Raw genomic sequence first — 25,846 nt, forward strand, 5'->3', positions numbered from 1 at the left:
AGATTTTGCACGCTTTTTGCAGAAGACAGCATATGTGTGAGTTGGACTACTGAGGACAGAATAGTGTGCTGGAGTGTGCCTTGTTTACCATCTGTCATTTTGCAGGTGAAGACTCTAGAGAGTGAGAACAGCAAGCAAGGCCAAGAAATCATTGAGCTGCAGCATCGATTGCTGCAAGAAGAGCAGCAAGAGCAGCAGAGCAGCAAAGAGGCCTTGGAACTGAAGCAGAAGATAAGTAATCTGGAGATTGGCCGGGAATCTGCTCACAAGGAGGTAACATTGGGGAAGAAGAATAGAGTGATCTGGAAAAACTGATAAGGCAATAGGGGAAAGTTTGAAGGAATTGATGTCCATGAAGGGACAGAGGAGGTATTTGTATGGTGCAGATGTATATTTCTCTTATTTCATAACATTTATGCAGCAGCAACAGTGTGCTGGGTGTCATATATCAGTCATGGAGGACCATGTATACTCATCTAAATGTCTGCTTGTGTTTGCATGGGTCATGTAGACGTAGACAATAGAGCATTAATATTTTAGACATTTATGGCAGAGGAGAGGAAGTGCCTTTGTATATGCTTACGGCACATGCTAAGCATATTGACGCCCTTCTAAGCCTCTCCTTGAGACTTTAGTGGAATTAGAAGAGTGTTACTGTACTTATGATTGCGCTATTAGGCTATGAGCTTCTAAGAGTTTCCTCACAGATGTCTGGCTAACTGAGCAACAGGGGTTGGTGGATGGGGATAAAGCACTGGATGAACACAAGTATGGGTGGAGCTGTCTGTGCATGTACAGGTACTAATGTGGTATAAATTGCCCCTATCAATTCCCCTGGAGCGTCATCTTCAGAACTTGTTCTCTTTCAGGTGTTGAGTTTGCAGAAAAAGTTGTCTACCACAGAGGCAGCGGCTCAGCTGCGAGAGCAGGATCTCACGCAGAGCCTTGCAGAGAGTCATAGCAGAGAGAAAAAGCTGAAGAATGATCTCCATAGCCTGGAGATGAAGCTTCAGGAGGCTAATAGGACAAGCGAGAACCTCCAGATGTGCCTCAGCACCTGTGAGGGACGCACCCATGGCTTAAACATAGAGCTGACCAAAGCTGAGGCAGCTAAGAGGGAAGTTGAGCTGAAGCTGGTGGCACTGCATTCAACTCTGCGCCGAACACTTGGGCTGGGCAGTCGGAGTCCATCCCCACAACGATCCAGCTCCCCTGTCAAAGGTCAGAATACTCCTGTGTTAACTTCCATATAGTTATGGGCTAAGTTTCAGCAAAGGGGAAAAATAATGAAGTGTCGTCATCCTTGGATTCTGAAAGGGGAACCTGCCCCGCTAATAAAACTTCACTGAATAACTGTGATGGGGAGCAAAGTGAATTATGGGGATGAAGAGAGAGGATGGAGATCAAAAATGTTTCAGAAGTTAAAGTATGCTGCTGCTACTTAAGTAATACCTTGGTGAGACAGTTGGTGGGACATGGGCATAACATCTGCTTTGTGTTCAGAAGACTCCAGGATCATCCAGCTGGTTTCTTCAATTCAAAGTTCCAGTAGCAAGACTGTAGAAGGCCAGTTCCTCTGGAAAATTGATGCCTAACAACACAACTGCTGGTCTAGAGGGGTCTCTATTCTGAATCAGAATCACACAAAGCTGGAAGATACCACTAAGGGTCATCCAGTCCAGCCCCCCCCCCCCTTCTTGAAGACTTAAAAATCACACACTCCTGACAGGTGTTCATCCAATCTCCTCCTAAAAACTTCCAACATAAATTCTCCCACCCTCTACCCATCTGTATAACACAACATCCTGTCCTTGGCATTCCCTTTTCAATACATGTGGAGTGCTGTAGAAAGCCAGATCCTGGCTAAAGCTGCCTTGTGGTTGCACATGACAACTACAGTGAAGTCTTTCCCTCCTACCATTAAAATCGAGTTCATTCTCCTAGTTTAGCTTTTGATACTTCATCAGCTGCTGTCTCTATACATTCAAGGCTATCTTTGCATCTTAAGGTCTAGAAAGTCAAGGCAGAGATTCTCAGAATGATGGATTCTCATAGTTTGACACTAAATTCATTACTTTAGTATAATCACATACATTAGTATAATCACAGAATGCCTATAGAATTGCTGTCCTGCTGCTATTGTACATTGATTCGGGCCCTGTTTTATGGCTATGTTTTACGTTTGGGCTTAAAGATGGGAATGCTGTATTTTCACAGGAACTAGTGGCCGACAAACACCCGCCTCCCACACTGGATCTCCTGAGAGGAGCCGCTCACGTTCCCCGTGTCATCAGGCATCCCCTCTCAGAGGTGAGCAGAGCACAAGTGAAATTGACCCAGAAGTGGTCCGAGATGCTTTGAAGGGCTTTCTTCAAGAGCTGCGAGACACTCAGAGAGAGAGGGTGAGTAACAAAGCCTCTTTGGGCTCTTTCCATTGGTTATTCGTCTCCCCCCCCACACACACTTTTTCTCCTTCTTTTGCAATTCTAACAACTACATTTCTGTGCTCAGTTGCTTTGAAAGCCTTGTTGAGTAAATGGAGCTTCTAAACAAGCTTGCATAAAATCAGGCTGGAGGTTTCTCAGAATCCCTAGCATTTGTTTACGTGCATAACTAGTGATATTTCTTACAGATTTTGAAGAAGAAGAGTTGGTTCATATATGCTGCTTTTCTCTACCCAAAAGGCAGTTGCTGTTGGACACAGTTTGGACACTGGAACATAGTAGTGTTAACCTTTTCACTCTGGGTCCCTTACCTTAATTCCAGAGAAAGATACCAAGCAGGATACCAAGCATTGCTATTAGCCTTGGTACAGCAAAGAAAGCATGGTGGCTTCAGAAATTCATTTATTTGCAACACCATCTGTTCTGTCCTTCTCTGTGCACGTGCAAGCACTTCTGTTTCCAGGCACTTCATTTAAGATAACATGCCATGCTGCTTTTTCAGTGCCATGTTAGCTTTAAGGGTGTTACCAGGAACTATCAGACTCTCTGGATGTGTGTGCTTGGATGCCTGGAGAGTTCTGTGAATACAAAATCTATCTAATCTTCTCTTGGTTTTATTCAGTGGCTTTTAAGTGGTTGTAGGGAGTAGGTTGGTTCTGCCAAGTTAGATCCCAAAAGCAATGCACCAATTAATTCCATCAATGCACCCATTAATTCAGAAAAAGAGATTCATTTTATGCCATATAGCAGAGCAGACTCTTGGCAGAATTACATGCAAGATGTGAAACAATGTGTATATATGTTTATCATGGTGCAAGCTGTAGGCTATATGACACTGAATGTAATGTACAGGCTTTCAAAAGTCATGTGTTTAAAATCACTTTGGGTTGCATGTATTACATTTGAATCTGGAAGATGTCTTCCCTTAGATTGTACACATTATGAGATTTTGAGCAAAACACTCTTCCCAGCTTCACAGTTATCTATAAGATAGACTCATTTCTCCTTGTGCACAAGAAAAAGATAAAAATTGTATCGAGCTCCAGTTTGGAAAGATAACGATAGAAATGGTCAACAATATAACTGGGAAGATGAATGTGAAATCAACTTTTGTAGATTGTTCCCAGAGTCTTCTTATGGCCATTCTTCTCCACGCTGCAAGTATTTTGATCTAAAAACCTGACTCTCTTGACAAAAAGTGTATGTGGGGGGAGGGGGGGTGTTCAAATTTCTGCAAAAGATTTTTGCAACTTGACCAAAGTGTGCACATTAAGTAAAAATGTGCAAAGATACCAGATTGATGACAGGCACAGAATTATTTGCTAGAACACAACTTTAGGCTTTAAACGTTATGAATGCATAATATTCTCAAGGAATGCATCTGTACTTCTTTGAGTATAATTCCAGAGAAGGATACCAAGCAGGACTCAGCACAGAAGCCCTAGTATGCAGAGGTTCTTTCAGGGATCCATTTCATGTACCTGGCACTGAAGCCCATCAGCCTATCCCGGCTCTGCTCTGCTGGATCACATGAGCCAACCTAACTCAGCTTGACCCCAAGTTGACTCCCAAGACATATGTTTAACAACATCCAAGGGCAGTTCAGCCTTTCTCTGTCATGTGCTATTTATTGCTCAAAAGCATGCCTCTTGTAAAAATGCATAAATATTTATACTGTACCAGAATAATTTAAAAAACATGGGCTGTCATAATAATTGTAGCACCAGATCATCCAACAGCCTTTCTGACAAATGGAGAAATCAGTTAATTCCTTCTGGGTTGTATAAAATCTAAGGCATTCCTTCCGTCTCTGCCTTGTCCATTGAGATGCTGTAGTTGATGGTTAGCTTGCAGGAACCTAAACAGCTACAGTCAATAACATCACTGAGTTAACACTTTCATAACTCCATCATCAAAGGCAGATCTTACTGAGTGCAATGGACCTTACTTCCAAGTAATGTACACAGGGATTACAGACTAGCAAGAAGTGTAGGATATATTTTTAAAGGCCTGAAAGGAAAGGAGGAAAATACTTTGGCAATGGCTTTTAAACCGAGCTCTCAAGGAGGGGCTTAATTGATAAAATGAAAGGCCTCAGGTTCAAGTTTCCCATTAAGCTTTATCTTCTGCTTTAGAAAACTGCATATCAGTCCCAGATATTACATGGATTGTTGGCTACATTTGCTGAATGCTAAAGATAAGGCAATCTGCACAATCTCAAAGGCATTTTTTCTTATTTACATGTTCAAAAGTGGTATCCTAGGATTTAAAATGGGTTCAGAGGCAAACTACCAGTCCAGTGAAATCTAGTGATGAGCTGTCCACTCCCTTTGAGTAGGAATGTCCATTATCACACTTGATGAAGAATACTGTCTGACACTGAATTAAGATGACGTATACACCAAGTAGTGCATTTGTGCAGATTAAAATAGTAATATTGTAAAATACATCTGAAAATGTATTATCTATCCATTTCTACTGCAATAAGTGGTAGAACTAGTCTAAACTACTGAAACCAGCTTTGCCAGCTGAGGGGGATCAAACTTTACGTTACCCCCCAGCACACTAAGATCAGCATTGCGCAGAGGCTTTTCATTTTCTGAATCTAGAACCCTTGGGACAAGGCCTCTTTGGTGGTGGCATTCCTGTGCAGCATCCCAGAGAAAACATGTTTAGAGAGCCAGCTTGGTGTAGTGATTAAGAGTGGTGGCTTCTAATCTGGTGAGCCGGGTTTAAATCCCTACTCCTCCACATGCAGTCATGTGACCTGAGGCTAGTCACAGTCCTGATAGAGCTGTTCTCACAGAGCAGTCTCTCTTAGAACTCTCTGAGCCTCACCTACTTCACAAGGTGTCTATAGAGGAGAGAGAAAGGGAAGGTGATTATTGTAAGCCACCATCAGGTAGTGAAAGGTGGGGTATAAAAATCAACTCTTCTTACTATTTTTTTTAATTGATTGATATTAGGACACGCAACCTGATTTTTATTATGTCGACTATTGCAAATGGGCATTATTTTAAGGCTGTTTTAAATTAATATTGTACTTAGTTATTTCAATTTTAGAATAAGGGGTTATATTCTTGTTAGGTTTATGTTTGACAATGTTGTAAGTTGTCTTGAGTCATGTGACAGGCTAGAAATAGAAAAATAATTTTAAAAAACAATAACATGCAATATCTTACTCCTTATAGTATTTCTCCACCTTCTTTGTTCACAGACTATGGATATTAATGGTACGATTATCTCTCTTTTCCCCAGGATGACCTAAGGATTCAGGTGATGAATATGAGCCGTCAGATAAATGAAATGGAGTCTGACCGAGACCAGACAAAGAATCGTATCTTGCAGCTTCAGAAATTCTTAGCAGATTGTGAAGAAGGCAAGTTCTATCCCCCCACACATACACCTTAGCTCAGGTGTAGTCAACCTGTGGTCCTCCAGATGTTCATGGACGTAGACCACAGGTTGACTACCTCTGCCTTAGCTCATCCCTTCTCTATCTCTTCAGGGACAAGAAGCCCACAGTGTCAGACTAGAATCTCTGAGATCCACGTTTGAATCACTGGTCGCTGGTGAATGTTTACTGGGTCTTTTATTTTTTAATATGTAAACTGCCTCAAGGTCTTTTTATCAAAAAGTGTAGTCAAAAAATTTTAGAATACATATTGCTGCCACCTGCTTTTCTGAGGCTGGAAGAGTATTTTTAGGTTCTGGATGAAATGCAGAAATTGTCCATTTTTGTTATAATCTAAGATAAAAGGTCAGGGTATCTTGGTATGTCCTTGTCCTAACAGAAGGGCAGAGTCCTAAGTTACCAGCGAGTTCTGTCAAAATCACTTCTACAAAAGAGATGAAATGGGGGGTGCCTGTTTGCCTGCCCTATGCAAGTTCTATTGCTGTGGCACAGCAAAGATTTTGGGGTCCTTTATTATCTGCTCCCCCTGCACCCACATCTATCTTCCACACGTTTACAGATGAAATATGTTAATTTCCAAATGTATGTTCATATTTTAGAAGTATGTGAAATAGGTTAGAGTCTTGGGTTAGAGTCTTGGGTTAGAGTCTTGGACTAGGATCTTGGAGACCCAGGTTTGAATCTCCACTCTGCAGTGGAGGCTTGCTGGTTGGCCTTGGGCTAGTCACACAGTCTCAATCTAGCCTACTTTCCAGATTTGTTACAAAGATAAAATGAAGGACGGGAGAACAATGTAAGCTGCTTTGGGTCCCCAGAGTGAGGGTATAAATGATATAAAATTAAAAATATAAAATAGAATAAGGTCACTCCATTATCTTCCAGTTACATCTTTGAAGAGTTACACAGGGTTTCCAAGGTCCAAACTCTTTTAAATATTCTCAGGGTAAAACAGAGTTTAATATTATATTAAAGAAAAAGAACACAAACAAGCAAATGAGGAAATAGTAACAGAAATACAACCATTAAGTCAATTTGTATTGAACTATAGGGAGGATACTGATTTTTTTTCCCTTTAAAAACCCACATTTTTATTTCACCTCCAGGCAAACGGGGAACAGATGGACGTCTGAGTAGCGCTCAGGCTGCACTGATGCTACAAGAGGAGACAATTCAGGCAGCAGAGAGGGAACGACAGGCATGTGCAGAGCAAGTGATCACCCTGGAGCACAACTTGCACATATGTCAGGCAAAAAACAGGGATCTGCAGGTGAGTGAAAGTTTTTGTTGTTGCTGCTGCTGCCTTTTGAGGAGGAAAAAGCCATGTAAGGGCAGGTCGACCGGATTGCTTCTAAAGCACTTCCATCATTATGAGCAATGTAAGGTGGTGTCTTTTAAAGCAGCGTTCCACAACCCCCAGTCCGGGGACTGGGACCAGTCCGTAGATCAGTTGGTACCAGGCTGCGGTTCCTCCTCGTCCTCCTCCCCAGCTGCTGCCTCAGGGGCTACCCTCAGCAAAAGACTGCCCCCCCCCCGGCCTCACTAAAATTATCAATCATTGACCGGTCCCCGGTGATAAAAAGGTTGGGGACCACTGTTTTAAAGGACAGTTTCCCATCTGTGAAATTAATCTAACTTGTTTTAATATGCACTGAATATTCATTCGGGTTCTTAAAACAGAAAGTAAATTAATACTAGAGAAACATCAGTGCTTTCATTTTAAGGAATAAATTGCCCAACATTTTAAAAGGCTGGGATTTTTTTTTTAAACCAATGCTCCAGTTGTTTTACTGCACTAAGCTAACATGAAATGTTAAGTGATAATGGCACCAGATGACAATTTATCCAGTCTCCAACAAAATAATGATCCTTTCCATTTCTTTCCCTGATGCTACCAAGGAGTTATGGTGTGGTAAGTTTCCATGTAAATGCTTTCCGTAATTCACATTGTAATCTTGGCATTGCAGCGAGAAGTGATGTCTTTATGTGGCTGAGGAAAATGTCAAAGTTGGGGCCATTTTGAATTTTCTAATTTGCCCGGATCATGGAATTATAAGCCAAAGGGCACGGGTGTGTTGTTCACCAGCCTGTATTTCAGCACGCAGGCGACGTGCAGAAATATTTATTTTTTTAGCAATGATAGCATGTGCCATTCCAGGGTGCTATTTCATTATTGCTTCCCAGCACTCTGATCAGGATGCAAGACTGTAAGTTGAATTGGCCGGTACAGTTTGTTTGTGTGACAGCCATGGTTTGCTGTTGGATAGTGGTTTCGACATCACTACTGACAAGGAACGTTGCGTCGACCCTGGCTTGTGCAATTCAATATATAGGGATTTTATTGTTGCTGTTTTTATTGCATTCTTGAGTTCATCTCCAACTGCTGATCCAATAGGCATGCTTTTTGCAGAGGAGAATAGCTGTATCAGAAGCACTGATAAAGGCCTTCCTTTCAGGAAGTGCTACCCATAAGCTCTCTGTTCCAAAATTTTTGTTGCGTTTAATTGGTCTCTATCTTTCTTCCACTTCACCCATCTCTGAATCTTTATTGATAAGTACATGTGTCCTCACGTGACTCATGTCAGATGTAAGAGCAATTCCAAGTGTTCTTCCTTGATCTGGGATGTACCTAATATGGCTCCTGCAATGTTTGGTCGCCTCGTTTTCCCGTCCACTTCTGAAGAGTGAGGAATATACATGGGGAACATGCAGTCCTGAAGCTCTTTTTCTGTTTAGGAAAAAGTCAGTAGGTTGAAAGCCAAAGAAGCCAAGCTTGAAACAGAGAAATGGAAATTAAAGGAAGTCCTGGAAGCAGCAGAAAGCAGGGCCACCAAGCTGGAGCTGAGCCGCAGAGCTGTGGAAGGAGAGCTACAGCGTGCCCACCTCAGCCTGACAGAACGGGAAACAGAGGTCCAGTCCCTGCAGGAACAGGCTCAGGTCCTTCGCTGCCAGCTCGGGGACAAGGAGGGCAAAACTGCTCTTCTGCAGCAGGAGCTAGATCGTCTGACTCACTCACTGTCCAGGACAGAGAGTGCTGAAAGCAACCTCAAGGGCAGAGTGCAAAGTCTGTCCCAAGCACTGTCTGATGCTACTGCTGGATCCTCATCCCTGCAGGAGAACATCTCCCAACTGCAGAAGGCCCTGACTGCCGCGGAGCAAGACCGTCGGCTGCTCCAGGTAGTAGATCCCAGATATTCCAAATACCCAAACACTGCCTGTTGATAGATGTGACCCTGAGCCAGACAACATATGTGCAACGAGTGTTGTGCAGACCCATGCCATAATATCTTGCCTTGGACCCATCACCAGTACCCTTTCCAGTACTTACTAGATCCCTGGTTCTGAAAGCATTTGTTGGTAGCACTTGGTTTGCACCCTCTTCCCCAGGGAAGGGATCTGTTAAGTCCTCCTACTCTTTTATCTTAGATTGTAAGGGACTAGATAAGTAGGTCTCAACTTGGGGGTCGGGAACCCTTTGGGGGTTGAACAACTTTTTCACAGGGGTCGAAGCCAGGCAATCAGCTTGGCTGGAGGGGCGCGATCCACACAACAGCCTTGCAAAGTAGATCAAGATAGAGCATTTGTCTGCCTGGAGCAGTGGAAGAGAGCGAGATCAGCATGGTGGGACAAGAGGCAGAACTGAACTGAGAAACCACGGGGGAAAAACAATTTATATACAATCATGAACAATGGATCTTCATGCCACTGGTCAGTTTCGGTTTAATTTCTGTGAAACAACACTTACATAATTTTATGGTTGGGGGTCTCCACAACATGAGGAACTGTATTAAAGGGTCACGGCATTAGAAAGGTTGAGAACCACTGGACTTAGATCACTTCTGAATTTTTTCCAGCACTCTAAAAAAGCTAGAGCTTGAGACTTACTTTAAAAAAATGAAAGCTGGAAGTTTAGAGACTCTGCTATACCTTTTGTTACAACAGTATATTGTTATAATAATATTCTGATGCCATTGCCCTGTTAGGGGAGGTAGTCACGTCCATGGGATTGGGGCAGGGAACCCTGCCATGTGGAAGCCCCATTGCTGTTATGCTTTATCTGTAGCTACATCAGCAACACAAAATCTCATCCCCATGTGGCAAACATCCTGGATGTAAACTGCATGGAGCTTTTATTCCAATCCCAGGTTGATTCAGTCCCTGCTGTCTACACAGAATGCGATTTCCGTTTTGATTTTGGGCGATTTAAATTTTCCTTCTGCAGCAAGAAGGATTGATCCGGAGTGACCCTACCTTTATTGTGTGATATCTTAGAGTGCTTTTAAACCTCAATACTTTAAGATTCAGATTAGGAAAGCAGGCTGTTTTGAACTTCTGTGGTAGAGACGCCCTGTTTGGCCAAAGGTGGCCATGTGACAAGCTTGCCTTAAAGCAGAAGCCCCTAATTTCTCTCAACTTCTGTCAGTCTTGGGTTTTTTCCTCCCTCCTCTGCCTTCTTTGATCCTCTCCTCCCCCCCTCCAAGAAAAGAAAGAGGCTCCCTGCTTGGCTCCTCTCCCCCCCCTTCAAGAAAAGAAAGATGTTTGGCTCCCCCCCCCTTCTGAACTACCCTAACCACGTACAGAACACTTTCCTGTTTCAATGGGGAGGGGGGGGGGAAGAGGAAGACCCGAGTTAAAATCAATCTGAATTCAACAGGATTGACAATGGAATAAACAAAGTAAGTGCAGACTCTGCCCGTCTATGTAAGCGGCAGGGACTGAATTGACCTGGGATTGGAATAAAAGCTCCGTGCAGTTTATACCCTGCACTTTTACTAAGTAGAATTATGCCCTTTTTGCTGAGAAAGAAAATTCTAAAATTCAGATTCTTTTCTCAGTTTGGCAGTTCTATCTCTGTGTCTGGACCTTTAAATGGCAAAAGACAGGCCTCCAAACAGTTCTTTCTTGGATAGTTCTCTGAATAAAAGGAGGCACACTGTTGCAGGGCAGGTTCTCTCTCTCCACCGGGCTGAACTGAAAACACAGTGTAGATCAGTGGTTCTCAACCTTCCTAATGCTGCGATCCTTTAATTAATACAGTTCATCATGTGGTTACCCCCCCCAACCATAAAATTATGCAAGTGTTCTTTCACAGAAATTAAACCAAAATTGACCAATGGTGTGAAGATCCATTGTTCATGATTGTATATAAATTGTTTTTTTTTCAGGGGGTTCTCAGTCATGTTCTGCCTCTTGTCCCACCATGCGCGGGCACCTGCATGAGGAGCAGCAACAATGGTGGCATCCCCCCTGGCCAAGCTGCTTGCCCTGACACAACCCCTGCAAGAGGGTCCTTCAACCCCCAAAGGGATCCCGCCCCCCAGGTTGAGAACTACTGGTGTAGATGGACCACACTGAGTTGCTATGTAGATCTAGTGAACCCTGTTTTTAAAAGGCTGCCCCTACATCCACACAGCAAGGAGTACCCATTTTGCCTTAATTGCCATGGTTAAGTCAGAGCTATGCAGAGTAGCAAAGAAGCTTCCACACAGGAATTTTCTGTGCCTTTATTCCCATTAAGGGCTATTTTTCTTTTCTTTTTTTTCACTGCCTTACTGAACGGCTTTTTGAGGATTGGAAACAAAAACTCCCCCAAAAGCTCATCAGTGTCACAACAGGGGAAGTGGTGGCTGTGATGGGCTGACAGGAGGAAAATGTTGATGATGTGGGCAGGACTTCTAAAAATGTACACAAATTACAATTCACTTGATGGCATTCTACCTAAAAAGACTGGGGGAAAGCCGGTAGAGGAAGAGTGTGCCAGAGATGCTAATTAGAACAATATTAGACAACATCATGTAGATGCTCCAAACAAAGAGGGGGGCTCCAGTTTTGTAGCTCAAGCAGAAAAGAACCTCTATGTCTACTGAATCAAGTGACTTCGGATTATTTTGTTTTATTGGCTTTCTCCTACTTGCCAGGACCGCTTGGATTCCATGAGACAGGCTTTGTCAGACAGCAAGAGGCAGAATCATAACTTAACAGAGACAGTACACTTGCTGCAAGTGCAACTGAGTGAGGTGGACCAACAGTGCCAAAACCTGGAGGGGCAGATTGAGCATCTTCAAGAGGTAAGGAGTGATAGGACAGGTGGGCATTGTAAGAAGCAAGGTTCTTGAGGCTGCAGTTCTCTTATATCTACCTCAAGCCTGGATGGGATTCCAGCTCATACTTGAGGGAGAATATTTTGGCCTTCTAAGGAGCAGTCTGGGCTGATCTCCCCTAGGACTGACTGGTTTGTTTGCCTTGCAGTCCAAGGGACTTGCAAGAGTCTTTTCCAGCACCAGAGTTCAAAAGCCTCAATTCTTTGATGCTCAGCCTTCCTTATGGTCCAACTTTCACCGCCATACATTGCAACTGGGAATGACTTTCCACTTTGCTTTCATAGAATCATAGAGTTGGAAGGGGCCATAAAGGCCATCTAGTCCAACCCCCTGCTCTACTCAGGATCAGCCCTAAGCATCCTAAAGCATCCAAGTAAAGTGTGTATCCAACCTTTGCTTGAAGACTGCCAGTGAGGGGGAGCTCACCACCTCCTTAGGCAGCCTATTCCACTGCTGAACTACTCTGACTGTGAAATTTTTTTCCTGATATCAAGCCTATATCGTTGTACTTGAAGTTTAAACCCATTACTGCGTGTCCTCTCCTCTGCAGCCAACGGAAACAGCATCCTGCCCTCCTCCAAGTGACAACCTTTCAAATACTTAAAGAGGGCTATCATGTCCCCTCTCAACCTCCTTTTCTCCAGGCTGAACATTCCCAAGTCCCTCAACCTATCTTCATAGGGCTTGGTCCCTTGGCCCCTTTCAATAGCTTCATGAAGAGAACAGCGATGAAAGGGGAATCACAAGTTTCCACTTCATCTAGATTTTATACTGAGACACCAAAGCATAGAGTGGTTTCCAGATTTTCGAATAAGGGTTCCTACAATGGCACTGTCCATTATTCAAGGCTTATTTTAACCATACTTCTACTCACTGAAGCTTGATAGTTTCCCTTAGCTCCATGTGCAGCATTGTCCAAGAATAGCTGAGAGCCTGTTTCCTGCTGTGCTTTGACACTCCTTTCAGCAAGCGTGACCATATCTACATTTATTTAATTTGGAAGCAAATGTGCTCCAGCAGAATAGAGGGTTAGCCTTGGGTCCTGCAGACATAGTCGTAACTAAGTCCAGTAGCGAATACATTGGAGGTCCTTGAGCAAGTTTAGCTTTGAGTCATCTCTAATTCCATATTTCTGGCTGTCACTATTAACCATGGATACTTTCAGCTTTTATATGGTTATTGTAATAGATGACAGAAACTAAACAGCATCTCCGTGGAAATCCCAGATTGTCTGCTGCCAGTATACATAACCTGATGTGGGAGCAGCATAGGGTTGTCAGTTCTAGGTTAGGAAACATCTAGCGATTTTAGGGGTGAGGCCTGAGGAGGGCTGGGTTTGGGGCATAATGTCATAGAGTGATACTTTGGGGCTTTACGCACCGGGATCTTTGTAGCAAATTGGTCACTGAATGAAAAATCGCCATTTAAAATAGTGGAATTCGTCGTTATGCATACATGCCTTTGTAGTGGAATCCAGTTGCGTTTTGTAGCGTTTCCCACAGGCTTCCGGTCTCGGCAAAAATCGCTAGAAAGGAAGCGCTATTGCCAAGCTCATCCCGCCCCTGGCCGCCAATGGGCAGCCGTTAGCATGCTCCCAAACAGCCCCTTTCCCTTTAAGAAAGGTTTTTTTTAAAAAAAAACAGACCCATTGCAACGAATCTGTGTTAATTCGTTGCAACGGAGAGACCCATCTAGCTGCCTAGTGTGTTTGAGCTGTCGTTTGATCGTTGCCACGCTCCCTCCGAGTGAAAAAAAAAAAAATCCCCCCCCCCTCTCACGGGCCCGATTTTTGGCTGAATGAATGTGTAAAAAATAAAGTGAAAATACATCAGCAAACGGGCTTCTCTGTTCTTTGTGCTTAGTGACTGAAGGGGAGGGACTGAAGCTGGGGAAGCCTCTAAACTGAAAGAGGCTCGCTGGTGCATTTATCCCCGCTCGCTCGGAGAAAAAAAAATGGCGATCGCTTCGCCGGAAGATCTGAGAAGAGAGCCAGGGGGAGGGACTTTGTAGAAACGGCAACAATGTTAACGCACAGGTCTTTTTCGCTAGTGTTGCAGATTGGTTGCAGGAGTGTATCGCTTTCCGGAGGGTGAATCCACTTTTGGGGATTTCCCTGAAAGCGCTACAAGGAAGCGCTTTTTGCAGATTGGTTTCAGGTGTGTGGCAGATTGTCGACGACGTTGTGCATAACAGCAAATCAGTAGCGTTTTCAATTGGCAACCATTGTGCTATTTTGAAGGCGTGCAAAAAGCCCCTTTGCCATTTTCTCCAGGTGAACTGAACTCTGTTGCCTGGAGATCAGTGGTAATAGTGAGAGATCTCCAGCCACCACCTGGAGGCTGGCAACCCTAAAGTATCAACTTTTTGCCACCTGGTAGCTGTGACTGTATATTGTGGGGGGGGGATGCTAATGGTTGGGATTAACTGAGAATTCAGATGTAATAATTAACAGATTTACTACAAAATTGGGATTTAGATGCATCTCTGGCTAAGAATTCTAGTAACTGCAGTTTGTAAGGTGACCAGCATCAAGTTGCCACACCAATCAATGTTTAATTAAACCATGGTTTACCATGGCATGGACTGAACCATGCAAAAGCAAATCAGTTGTGGGTGATGAATAGTGAGGTGATCTTTTAATGAAAAGAGCTGTTTTGTTAGAAACAGTAAATTTGTGCAATGTTTTTGAATGTCCTGTAAAGAAGCCTTGGATTCCAGAAAAAGTGGTCAATATATATTTTAATTAAATAAATAATATTCTATTTAAAACCCACAATGTGTATATCTATTGTCATGCTTCATACTATGATAAAATCTGACAAATTTCCCTTTAAGCTAGCTAGCTTCCTTCTATCCTTTTCTTTCTTTCTTTCTTTCTTATTCTGAGATACAGTTCTGCTGATCTGATTCTATAAAATATTTTTGTTCTGTGTTGGAAACCTTGGAAATGTTCTTTGTGCACAATCTATGTTAAAATGATGTGTCAGCTGGTGTGTGGACATGCCATCTCTAGCAGATGTGGGCCTCTTTCGGAAGGGTTAAAGAATGTTCTTGCCAGGCCCCTCAAGGAGTGGTAGGAAGGGTCAAGCCTGGCATCTGCTAGAACTTATGGATTTTTCTAGCTACAAAGTGGAGAGAGTGACAAATGTGATATTTTCCTGTTATGCTAAAAATAAATTGCAAGCTTTATCTCTGCAAGCATAAAACAGCCTTGTGTACAGTGCCCCTGAATTCCCCCATGAACAACCCCTTTCCCTGGGCTGAAGGAAGGGGAGAAGCTAGTTAATGAGTTCCAGAAGATCAGCTGTAAATGGCCAGGGAGGGTAATTCATATCAAGCTCATAAAACTCCTTATTGATGTCTCCAGAGGGGAAATCCGGATGTGGCCGTTTATTTATTCTGGATTTTGCCTCTCTCTCTCTCTCTTCTCCTTTTAACATTTTCTTCTAGCATTTCGCATGAAGTTTTAAAGGGACAGAATACTCCACAACCCTCATTGAATTTCAGAATCTCTCTCACTCTGAAAAGCAAAATGCTACTAACCACCAGCTTTAATTTTCTTCTTTTCACGCAGTCTTCCCTTCCCTCCTGATTTCTGATTCCTGTCCCTCAAAGCAACCAGTACCTAGTTTTGCCAGTCTCCAGGTGAGCTCTGGAGACCCCCCCCCCCCTAATTACAATGGATCTACAGACCACAGATCTAAGTTCCTCTGGAGAAAATCACAGCTTTGGAGAATGGACTGGAGGCCTGCTGAGGTTCCTTTCCAACTCCTCCAAGGTCTACCGTCAGATCTCCTACCTGGGCACCAAACTGGCTTGTCCTTTTTGGATTTCAGTTCTGTTGAAGATGACTGGACATCTTCAGATGAACAAATACAGTGGAGTGGAGCCAGAAAGGGCTGGGGCTGCCTTACATAACTTGACACTGATTATTTCCAAGAAAGGGAGCCTTCGTTTGAATATTGTGGTGGCAAATTTAAGGCTAGTTTTTGCGCTATGATAGAGAAAGCAAAGAACTGTGTGACACATGGCTGCTCCTTGCCCATATTTCCACCATAGTGAGCAAAATGCAGTTTTCTGAGGTCTCACAAGGTCTGTTGCTTGGATAGTTCTATAAAGGAATAGGTGAATTCATGGATGATAGGTGGCTATGCATATTCAAAGGTATTAATGCCTAGTGTGCTGGGGACAAGCAGCAGGAGATGACTGTCTCCATCTTCTTCTGCTTATGAGTTTTTCCAGAGGTATATAACTGGCTACAGAGGGAGACAGCTGCTAGACTATCCAGTTTGTTGTAGGAAACAGTAGGGACCTGGGTTCTAATGCCCAATCAACCATGAAAATCTCCAGATGATCTTGGAGCAATCTCCAAACCAGAAACATGTATGCCCTTCTGAGCTTTGTGGAAGATGGATGGGATAAAAATATGACACACTAGTTATCTATTATTTGTTTATTTTTGTATATCCTTATTTTCTCCCCAAAGGAACCCAAAGCAACTTACCACAAAACACACAGAATATAAATAAACTAATAAACCAAGGAAATAACTGTAGATATTCCCAGTCCTAGGCCATTTCTGAGTTCAGCAGATGTGAGCTGCAGGAGGCAGGCCCAAATGAACTTTGGCTTTTGCCTCTGCCCTATGGTGACCAGATTGTCCCACATTTGGAGGTACATCTGGGGGTAACTGGCAAATTGTACTTACATTGAAATTAAAAATATATATATTACAATACTATTTTTTCATTCTATGCGTTCTATGAAATTTTTTGTTGCTCCATATAGACCAAATTTTTAATCAAGAACCCCCCCCCGGTCAATGGTGTCCCGCTTTACCAATGTTAAAATCTGGTCCATGCCTTGCCTTCCTACATGCAGACATGTAGGAAACAGAAACAGCTGATATGATGTGTAGCTGACAAGATGGTCTCTTAACAGTTCCCTTTCCAGTCTTCTGATCCTGGATGGGTGGGTTGGTTGTCCTTGAACAACTACAGAGAAGAAGACTGAGCTTGGTTCTCATGTGATTTCTGCCTTCTTCAAGATTAAGGTGGCCAAAATGTGGCTCTCCAGTGTCCATGGACAATTCCCATGAGCTCCTTCCAGGCAAGTGTGCACAGAATTGCATGTTAGCAGGGGCTCATTTTAATTTTAGTCCATGAACATCTGGAGAGTCATAGTTTGGCCACCCCTATTCTTGATAATACTGCACCCTCAGTCATGTTACAGAGGAAAACAGTGCCCATCCAGTACTCATTATTTACCTTAAGGAAACAATTAATTCACACTGTATGAGAGTGAGCTATTTCCGTGGGTTCTAGTACCATGCTTTTCCAAAGAACCATTGAAATAACAAGCTAAGTCCTGGGTTTTTGTGAAATTTGCATACCAATGTTTGGAAAGTTGGTTATAGTTGCAACCCAACTCCCAATATTTAGGATTCAGGATGGACAAGGTTGTGAAATTTAGTTCTCAGATTAGTCAGCCAGTATTGTGCCAACAATATAGAGAAACTTATCAATCAGCCTCTGGTTATAAGAACTCAACATCAACCCTACTTCACTCACACACTATCAGCAATCACTGTTGCACGTAATTTCTTTTCTGTGACTCCGTTCATTGCTCATTCACTCATCTGTAACTTCCCTGTCCCTTCAACAAATCATCTCTTGCATCAAACTTGTCATCAGATGCTCTGTCTCCATATGTTCTGTGAGACTCATACCCAGGCAAGTGTGCATAGAACTGCTGGAATTATTTGTTCTTCCCGCTTGCAGTTGTTCTTTCCCATCTCTCTTCAGCCTGTAATATCCATGACTGGCTCTCAACCAAAGCCGTGCTTGATTTATTGATTGCCTTTCACTTTGAAGGTCCATATCTTCACCTAAATATGACCTTATTAGCCTCTTCCTCAAGAATCACATTTAATTCCCTTCAATTCATTTTCTTTTCTGGCTACTCCTACCACATTTTCGTGGGAAATCATTCTTCCCAGACCATAATTAGCTTTATCTGAACGTGTCTGCCCAGTATCTCCACATTGACTCAAAATTTGCAGTTGGAGGGATTAGATGGCAGAGTCAGTGGTGTTTTCTGTGTTCATTAGAGACAAGCTCACATGTGTTGCGTATTGGAGACTAAACTGAAAACACAGAAAAAAGTAAACAACATCCGATTGTGCTGTGCTTGTCTATATGCTGTGTCTGCTGGACTGTATTTGCTGGTATGAAACTTGTCTGCTATTTCTAATGAATATTGAGATGGTACTGACATTTCCCCCAGTAATTTAAAGGTGTTGTGCCTTTGCTTATTTGCAAAATGTTTTCTGATTCTAAACTTTGACTGGAAGAACTGACAAAAAATGCAGAGAACAATACAAAAATATAGAGATCAATACAAAAAAGAGATTATGTTGCCTTCCATAGGTTGAGCATGAGAAACTCAAGAAGGAAGATGAAACTTTTAGGTTGAGTCAGATGAGGGGGCAACTGGACCGGTCTCTGAGCAGCCTACAACAGGAAATGGAGGACACCCTGAGGCAGAATGAACATTTGCAGGTCAGCTGGTGTCCTTGTATTTGGAAAGTTACGACGTGTTGCCCCATATGCCTTGAGGATAATACTATCCCCCTGAACATCATTTGTATACACTGAGCTTTGAACAGGTGGGTGGGAAGCTGTCATGGCAGTAACCTGTCATGGCTGGTGGTGTGTGAATGCAGAGCTGTGTCTTGCAACTGCCACACCCATCACAGCTATTGGTTTGGGAGGGTGGAGCCATCTGTATCTAACATACCCACTGTCCTGCGAGGGGGAAACCCTTGCCAAGGAGGTTCATGGGGGACACATGAGCTGTATGGCCCTATTTAAAGAGCCAGGGAAGGTGATGGCATATTTCATTCTTCTCCTTGTGCAGTGAGCTGATAGCCAATACAAAACAGATCTCAGTGCTCCTGGGGATTCAGCTACAGCCAGAGGTATTCAGCCTACCAGAATCCTAGATGAATGGACTGTATTCTCATTCTAGGCCCAGATCGCAGAGCTGGAACGAACACATGCCCAGCGACTAATGGAGCTGACATCCAGGCATCAGCTGGACATGGAACTGGAGACAGAGAGGCTGCACAATGCTCAACTCCAAGCTGAACGCATGCTTGAGTCCCGGGAGAGAAACCACCGGCAGAGGGTGAAGGCCCTGGAGGAGCAGGTACAGTAAAGGAATGGTCTGGGTGGCTCTTTTCAAATCCTACAGTGATGTCCAAGTCTGGTGGCTGGAACATACTGTTCAGTTAAAGTTCCTGTATCAGGTTGTGGTGGTTATGAACCTGCCATGAAATGTGAGATTTTAGGACAAAACTAGAGTGGGTAAGCTCTTCAGCTGTCCACTAAGAACAGACTACTGAAGTAAAGTATTCACGATGCAGTCAGTTGTCCTTGTTCTTGTGCTGTATTCCCCCAGGTGAATGCTTTGAAAGACCAGCTAGACCAAGAAGTAAGAAGAAGACAAGCCTACATGAGCCAGATGCTACCTACAGTTAAATGATTCAGTTTTGGACAGTATGCTTTGGTCTTGTGTGACCAGATAGACCTGAGGTTCATAGATCAGAACCAGCAGGATTTGTGGGACTCAAGCGCTGGACTCATCCATCTCCTTCATTAGGGCACTCAGCTGAATAATAAACACACCCTGTACACTTGGAAGGAGTGACAAAAAGAAGTTGGCAGAATACAGTCAAGAGGAAGCCCTGCTGTGGGGGCAGCTGTTGTCTCTAAGATGCTTGAAAACCAGGGCACTGATGCTTAACTAATTAATTTAGGACATTTAACAAGGAGGGGATTCTCTGTTGTTTGGGTTTCTGTGTAGTGCTATCCCCATATGATCTCCATGGGGCTATGAATGCAAGTTGTACAATTAAAACAATCTGTGGGCCAAATAGAAGCACCTATTATTGAAATACCTCTGCATTTCCATCACTCATCAAGTTCTTTTATCTTTCTGTCAGGGTTTGGAGAACTACTGTCTAGTTGCCTCTGATGTATTGAGACAGCATATCATGTAGTATCCTGTTTCGGTGGGCACAAATTGTGGCTATTTGTTTGTGCCCACACAGTTTCAGTGTCTCATAGATCACAATGAACAAGCTGTTCTGAAAACAGGACATGGCAGGTAATTTCCACTGGCATCAAAATTGCAATGTGTGCGCTATAAAGAGTATTTGGGAAGCACAGTGTCACCACACCCCCGGGAGGGATCAAATCCTTTGCTGTGTCTAAGAACCTCAAGCCATTTTCATGGTGGCAGGTGGCTGAGCTTAGCTCAAAGCCAAATCATCTTATGACTCGCTGGCCTCAAGACATGTCAGAGTGTTAACATTCAACATTCCACCCACTCTGCCGGCTGAGAGGCTCCAAGGAAATCCCTTTAGGAATCAAACTTTGGTTTCCATGGCGACAACAGGGAACCATATTGGAATTACTGTGAACATCACCTGTTAGTATTGTTCCACATTTTTTCCTCATGAATGTTTGTTTTTCCTGAAGTGCACTGCAAATTATTGAAATAAAGAACATTTCTTAAATATATTGAGGGGGAAAACAATTAATTTCCATTGTTTTTTAACATTGTTGCTCATTTCCACACTAATTTTCTTAGTATTTCATATATAGCCTTGAATCCTGTACCACAAAACATAAGAAAAAGATGCACAACTGGAAAGTGGCCCCATATAGTATAAACCAGACTATTTTACTTTACGAATCTAACTCTGTTTAGAGGTGGATGTAACAACTTTGCTTACTGGTACTGTCTTAGGGGAACTCAAACAGAAAATCAGTGATACTGCTTCACACACATTCAGACACGTTCTCATTGATACTCAGTTCTGGTGCTTATCGGCTTACTTTCACATGTTAATGAACATGGTTCCCAGAGAAGGAACCTAGAGAAGTATAATTCTGTAAAGGTAGCTAATATTTACTAAGGGACTCACCACTGTCATAAAACTATGTTTCTAGACTTATTTGGAGAAAGCCATGATGGTTTAAATCCTATTCAGGATGGTTTGCATTCATAAGAGTGTATGTACCCACATCAAGATGGAACACATTTGGTAACCAGTGATGTTTTGCAGTGGTTTGGGTCAGTTTCTATAGCAGCTGAATCTGCTGTACCTTGCTGTAGCTCCATGCCTGATTTGAGATATGCAGATCCACTATAACTGGTGTCAGACCACACTTCCACTGATGGTTGGGAAACACGGCAGTACACACCAGAAAGATAGCTGGTTCAGTTCTTATAACAAGTCTAAAATAATAATTCATTTAATGGGGTTCACTCAATGTCAAACAGCTCAGGCTCTGCACAGAAGCAGTAGCAGATGTTTTTAACATTTTAATGCCTAGAAGACAATTGCTAGATTGGAAGAAAATTGCTAGATTGGATGTCTCTAGTCCTGTTTGCTGATGTTTTAGAAGAAATGGGCAACTGCCCAGTTTCTGTCACCAGATAGAGACCTGGGAATCCCAGCAAATGTCTATGCATTGCTGGCATAGTTTAGCTTCAGTGAAGGAAACTTTTCATGGGGGAATTTGGCTAATCTGCTGCTGTTCCTTCTGAGCCCTGCTGTTCTTTTCTGCTCAGTTTCAGGCCTTGCATAGGAATCTGTTCTTTGGCTTCCTTTCAGCATTGAAACGGACCTTACAGTAATTATTACGGCTGATATTTCTATTGCCTTTTAATTGAATACCAGCTGAATGTCAAAGCATGTTCCCAGCGGAGAGATAGTTTTATCTTCTAAACTTGACATTGCCGCTACCAACAAATCATGAGGGTTCCTTTTGTTGTAAGCATTTAACAATTGTGTTGGCTTTAAGGAAAAGAATACAAAGGATTAAAGTGTGCCGGTGTTGTTATGCCACTTCTAACCTCATTGTACCATGAACATTGCAGAAGACTTCACTGACCAAGATAATAGCACTGAAGCAGTCAACTCTAGACCCCTTGAATGGGGGACCTACCCAAAATGCATGGACCTTAATGACATTGGAAATAAATGGGTACAGCCCAGCAAAGGTTAGTCGCAACTAAGGGTGCCATCCTAAGCATGTTTAAGTGGGAGCATTTCACATACTTAATGGGACTGATCTGCAGCCAATATGTACATAATCATGGTGTGCATTCCACTGAAAGCAACAGGACCAACAACCATGCTTATTCCAAAGACATTTCCACTGATTTCAGGGAGGCCTACTTCTGAGTTAAAGGATTGCAGCTTTATTTATGACATGTATTACCTGGATTATGCTAAATATATTAAAAAACTGCAGCACAAGGGCCAGTGGACAAGAACATATTGACCACCTGAGAATACAAATTGAGAACATGCAGAGCTTAGCAAAGTTCAGATTTGCAACCCAATCAAATTTGTGCCACCATTTTATTAGCTTTGTGATACTTTATGAGTGAAATATGCCTCTCTTTCCTTGGTGGTAGTAGAAAGTGCTGTCAAGTCACAGCTGATTTATGGTGACTTCATAGAGTTTTCAAATTGAGAGATGTTCAGAGGTGGCTTCCTATTGCCTGGTTCTGCATCATAACCTTGGTATTCCTTGGAGGTCTCCCATCCATACAGTAGCTAGGAGTGACCCTGATTTAGCTTCTAAGCCCTGAAGAGATCCAGCTAGCCTGGCTTATCCAGGTCAGTGCTTCCTTTTCCTAGTCTTCCAAACTGGATTCTGGCATGGAAAAGTTGTTATGTGTGACATTATTATTTATTGTTGTTGTTGTTATTGTTTCAGTTTATATCCCACCACTCTCCGTAGACTCGTGGTGGGTTACATAAAACCCATAGATTCATGGCGGGTCACATGTAGTGCAGCAAGCACACAACTGCTTCACCACTGTCTGAACTCTCCACAGATCTGTATAGTCCACTTTCACAACAGCTAGCTCAACCCCTAGTTGCTGTATATCAGCACAATGCTATGGTATCAGTGAAACTGATCTGATTATACCAGCTAAGAATCTTTTGCTAAATAGGGTATGTAATTTAGATAACAAGAAAGAGAAGGTCCAGGCAGTCTAAGTGTGGTTAATGAAAAAACAGCAGAGAGAAAGAAACAGAAGGAAAACAGGCAGGAAAAAAAAACACAATAAAGAATGAACAGTACAATCCTAAACAGAGTTACACCCTTTTAAGTCCACTGAAGGGTGTAACTGTATTTAGGATTGTGCTGTAAAAGATTAGTCAAATCTTTGGAAGTAAGGCATGTACTTAAGGGCTCCGTGTACATAGAGCTTATTCTCATATAACTTTTTCATTTATTTTCTATGCTCACTTTTTTCTCCTAGCGGACTGGACATTAAATTAGAGTCTGTATTCCCAAACATTTATCCAGGTCAAGCTTCACTAAGGGTAGATTCCCTTCTTTCCCATGTGCTTTGGCTACTAGCCAGACTGAGGCCCTCGAACACTGTACTTCAAAAAAAATCACAGGGAAAAATCTGATCACAGATCTTCTAGCATCTTTTCTGCTTTGACCCTCAGGGAGAGCCAAGCAGCAAAATTTGGGCCCCAAAAATGTTCCAAAGCTGGAAGAATGAAGGAACAAACAGATGGTACCAGAGCTGTATACCAGGAATACATATACATAGGAAATTAGATGACTTCACAGTCGACTATTTGAGCTCCCATTTTCCCTGGGGGATAAAGCCACAAAAGAGAATGTCAGGATTTGCCTTTCAATGTTGACTTCAACAACACCATATGTTTGAAAGTGATTGTGTTGCTTCAGTTAACCAGATTCCAAATTACTAATGAGAAAAATTTTGTTTGTTAAGTGTAACCACAACAAAAGTTCTCTGATGTATTTGGGGAAATGCTTTTCTCACCTCCTGGAGATTCATGATCATTGTTCCCCACTTTCTTGACCAGTGAGAAATCCACTTGCTTACAAATACATAAACAGAGTATGGTGGAAATAAACATCTATCCCTAGAACAAGAAATATAACAATTGTCTCTTACCAGACTCTCAGAAACCAACTCTGTGGACTTTTGGAACCTTAAAAGATGTTTCCAGGCAGCACAGTGATATGCCCCTCTGTCTAGTGCTCTCCATTTCAAATTTGTCTTCTTTTCCACCACTTATGCATATGAAGCCCTGACCTCTATAGATCAGGCTAGCCTGATCTCATCAGATCTTGGAAGCTAACAGGGTCAGTCCAGGTTAGTACTTCCATGAGAGACCACCAAGGAAGTCCAGGGTTGTTCCACGGAGGCAGGCAATGCCAAACTATCTCTGTTTGTAGGGCTTTCAGAGAAAACAACAAAGTCACCATAGGTTAGCTGTGATTTGATGACACTTTCCACCACCTTGCCTATGGAGAGATCCAGTGTTCTCCTACTTTGAAAGTAGATTGGTTATTACGAAAAACATCCCCGGTCATTTCCCTTCATTGGAGAAATCACCTAATAAGATATCATCTAATCAGCTAATATATCACCTAATGGCCAAGCAGCTATCTTGCAGGGAGAGTTCTCCCCACAGGCTCTGTTGGGCAGGCCAGTTTAAACAGGGCTGCCCAACAGAGCCCACCAAGCAGCCTATCCTGTAGGGAGAACTCTCCTCATGGGCCCACCAAGCAACTGAAATTGCGGGGAGAACTAGTCTGGGATTCTGCTGAGCAGCGTGGTTTAAACAGAATGCACCAAGTAGCTGACCCTGCAAAGAGAGTTCCCCTCACCACTAGGGATGAGTTGGGGAACGGTAAGAGTTAGAAGAAAGAGGGACCTTTTGTACAATGTTTGAGAACCATGTGGTATACAGTACCTGTTTCCATTAAGACCCATCGTAAGAAGCTTTGGCCTTTATTTGCCCCAGGTGTGGAATAAGACCTCCCTTGATGAAGGCAGCAAATCCCTGCAAGTGTTTTCAAGATAAAGAGTCCAACTGCCTGAACACTCAAACACTAGATTTTGAGCAGGCATGCTTGAGGGTGTATTCTCTCTGCAAGCACAATACTCCCTTCACAATCATACACACACACACTATTTGGGCCTTGAATGGAAGCCACATTTTAGCCCCAGTGCCTTGGTGGCTGAAGGCTGATACTCAAGTGCTGCTCTTCGTTGCCAAAATTCACAAGTGCATTTGCATGTGTAGCCTTCAATACTTGGCAACTTGGGGGCAGGAGACAGTCTGAGGCAAGTTTTTCTTTGAAAGCAATATTTTCTAGAAATCCTGGTTGTCCCTCTTATTGGTAGGGACTCCTCCAGATGTGTTTCTCCTCCCTTCTTTGTTGGTTGGTGCATCTGTGCACAGGTGTTCCTTATCTATATATTTACTTCATTTAAACCCCACTTTTCTCCCCAGTGACGACCCAAAGTTGCCTCTATAATTTTCTTCTCGATTTTATCCTCACAACCCTATGAGGTAGGTTAGACCAAGAATGTATAACTGACTCAGGGTCACTAATCAAGTTTCCATGGCAGAAAGGGTTCTCCCAGATCCTAGTTTGACACTCTAAGCCAGGGATAGTCAAACTGCGTCCCTCCAGGTGTCCATGGACTACAATTCCCATGAGCCCCTGCCAGTGAGCACTGGCAGGGGCTCATGGGAATTGTAGTCCATGGACATCTGGAGGGCCACAGTTTGACTATCCCTGCTCTAAGCCCTACACCACACTGGCTCTCCGTCACAAATCTGGAAAAATATTACTTGTAGAACACTCTTATGAATAAGTTACAATTTTTTGTAGATGGGATTTGTAGATGAGATTTGCTCAAATTATGAGGTATGTTCATAATTATTTGTAGGATATGGCTGTAAAAGCAGGATGAAAATTAAAAGAATTGTGACACATATACTAAATTACTGATTTTATTAG

At 42.8% G+C, this 25,846-nt stretch overlaps 1 protein-coding gene across 5 annotated transcripts in view; it reads left to right on the top strand.

The window, feature by feature from the left end:
- Window positions 1–20,523, top strand: part of CROCC2 (ciliary rootlet coiled-coil, rootletin family member 2) — a 90,040-nt gene extending 69,517 nt beyond the window's left edge. For all 5 annotated transcript variants that reach the window (XM_077349011.1, XM_077349012.1, XM_077349015.1 and 2 more), the window contains 10 exons: window positions 106–273; window positions 870–1,221; window positions 2,218–2,402; window positions 5,703–5,823; window positions 6,963–7,126; window positions 8,593–9,033; window positions 11,775–11,924; window positions 18,386–18,517; window positions 18,987–19,166; window positions 19,419–20,523. In XM_077349011.1, coding sequence (XP_077205126.1) covers window positions 106–273; window positions 870–1,221; window positions 2,218–2,402; window positions 5,703–5,823; window positions 6,963–7,126; window positions 8,593–9,033; window positions 11,775–11,924; window positions 18,386–18,517; window positions 18,987–19,166; window positions 19,419–19,502 — 1,977 coding nt within the window. In that variant the 3' untranslated portion in view covers window positions 19,503–20,523. The remainder of the gene's footprint in view (window positions 1–105; window positions 274–869; window positions 1,222–2,217; window positions 2,403–5,702; window positions 5,824–6,962; window positions 7,127–8,592; window positions 9,034–11,774; window positions 11,925–18,385; window positions 18,518–18,986; window positions 19,167–19,418) is intronic.
- Window positions 20,524–25,846: the final 5,323 nt, after the last annotated feature.

The sequence above is a fragment of the Paroedura picta genome, chromosome 8 (genome assembly GCF_049243985.1).
Source record: "Paroedura picta isolate Pp20150507F chromosome 8, Ppicta_v3.0, whole genome shotgun sequence".
Lineage (NCBI taxonomy): Eukaryota > Metazoa > Chordata > Lepidosauria > Squamata > Gekkonidae > Paroedura > Paroedura picta.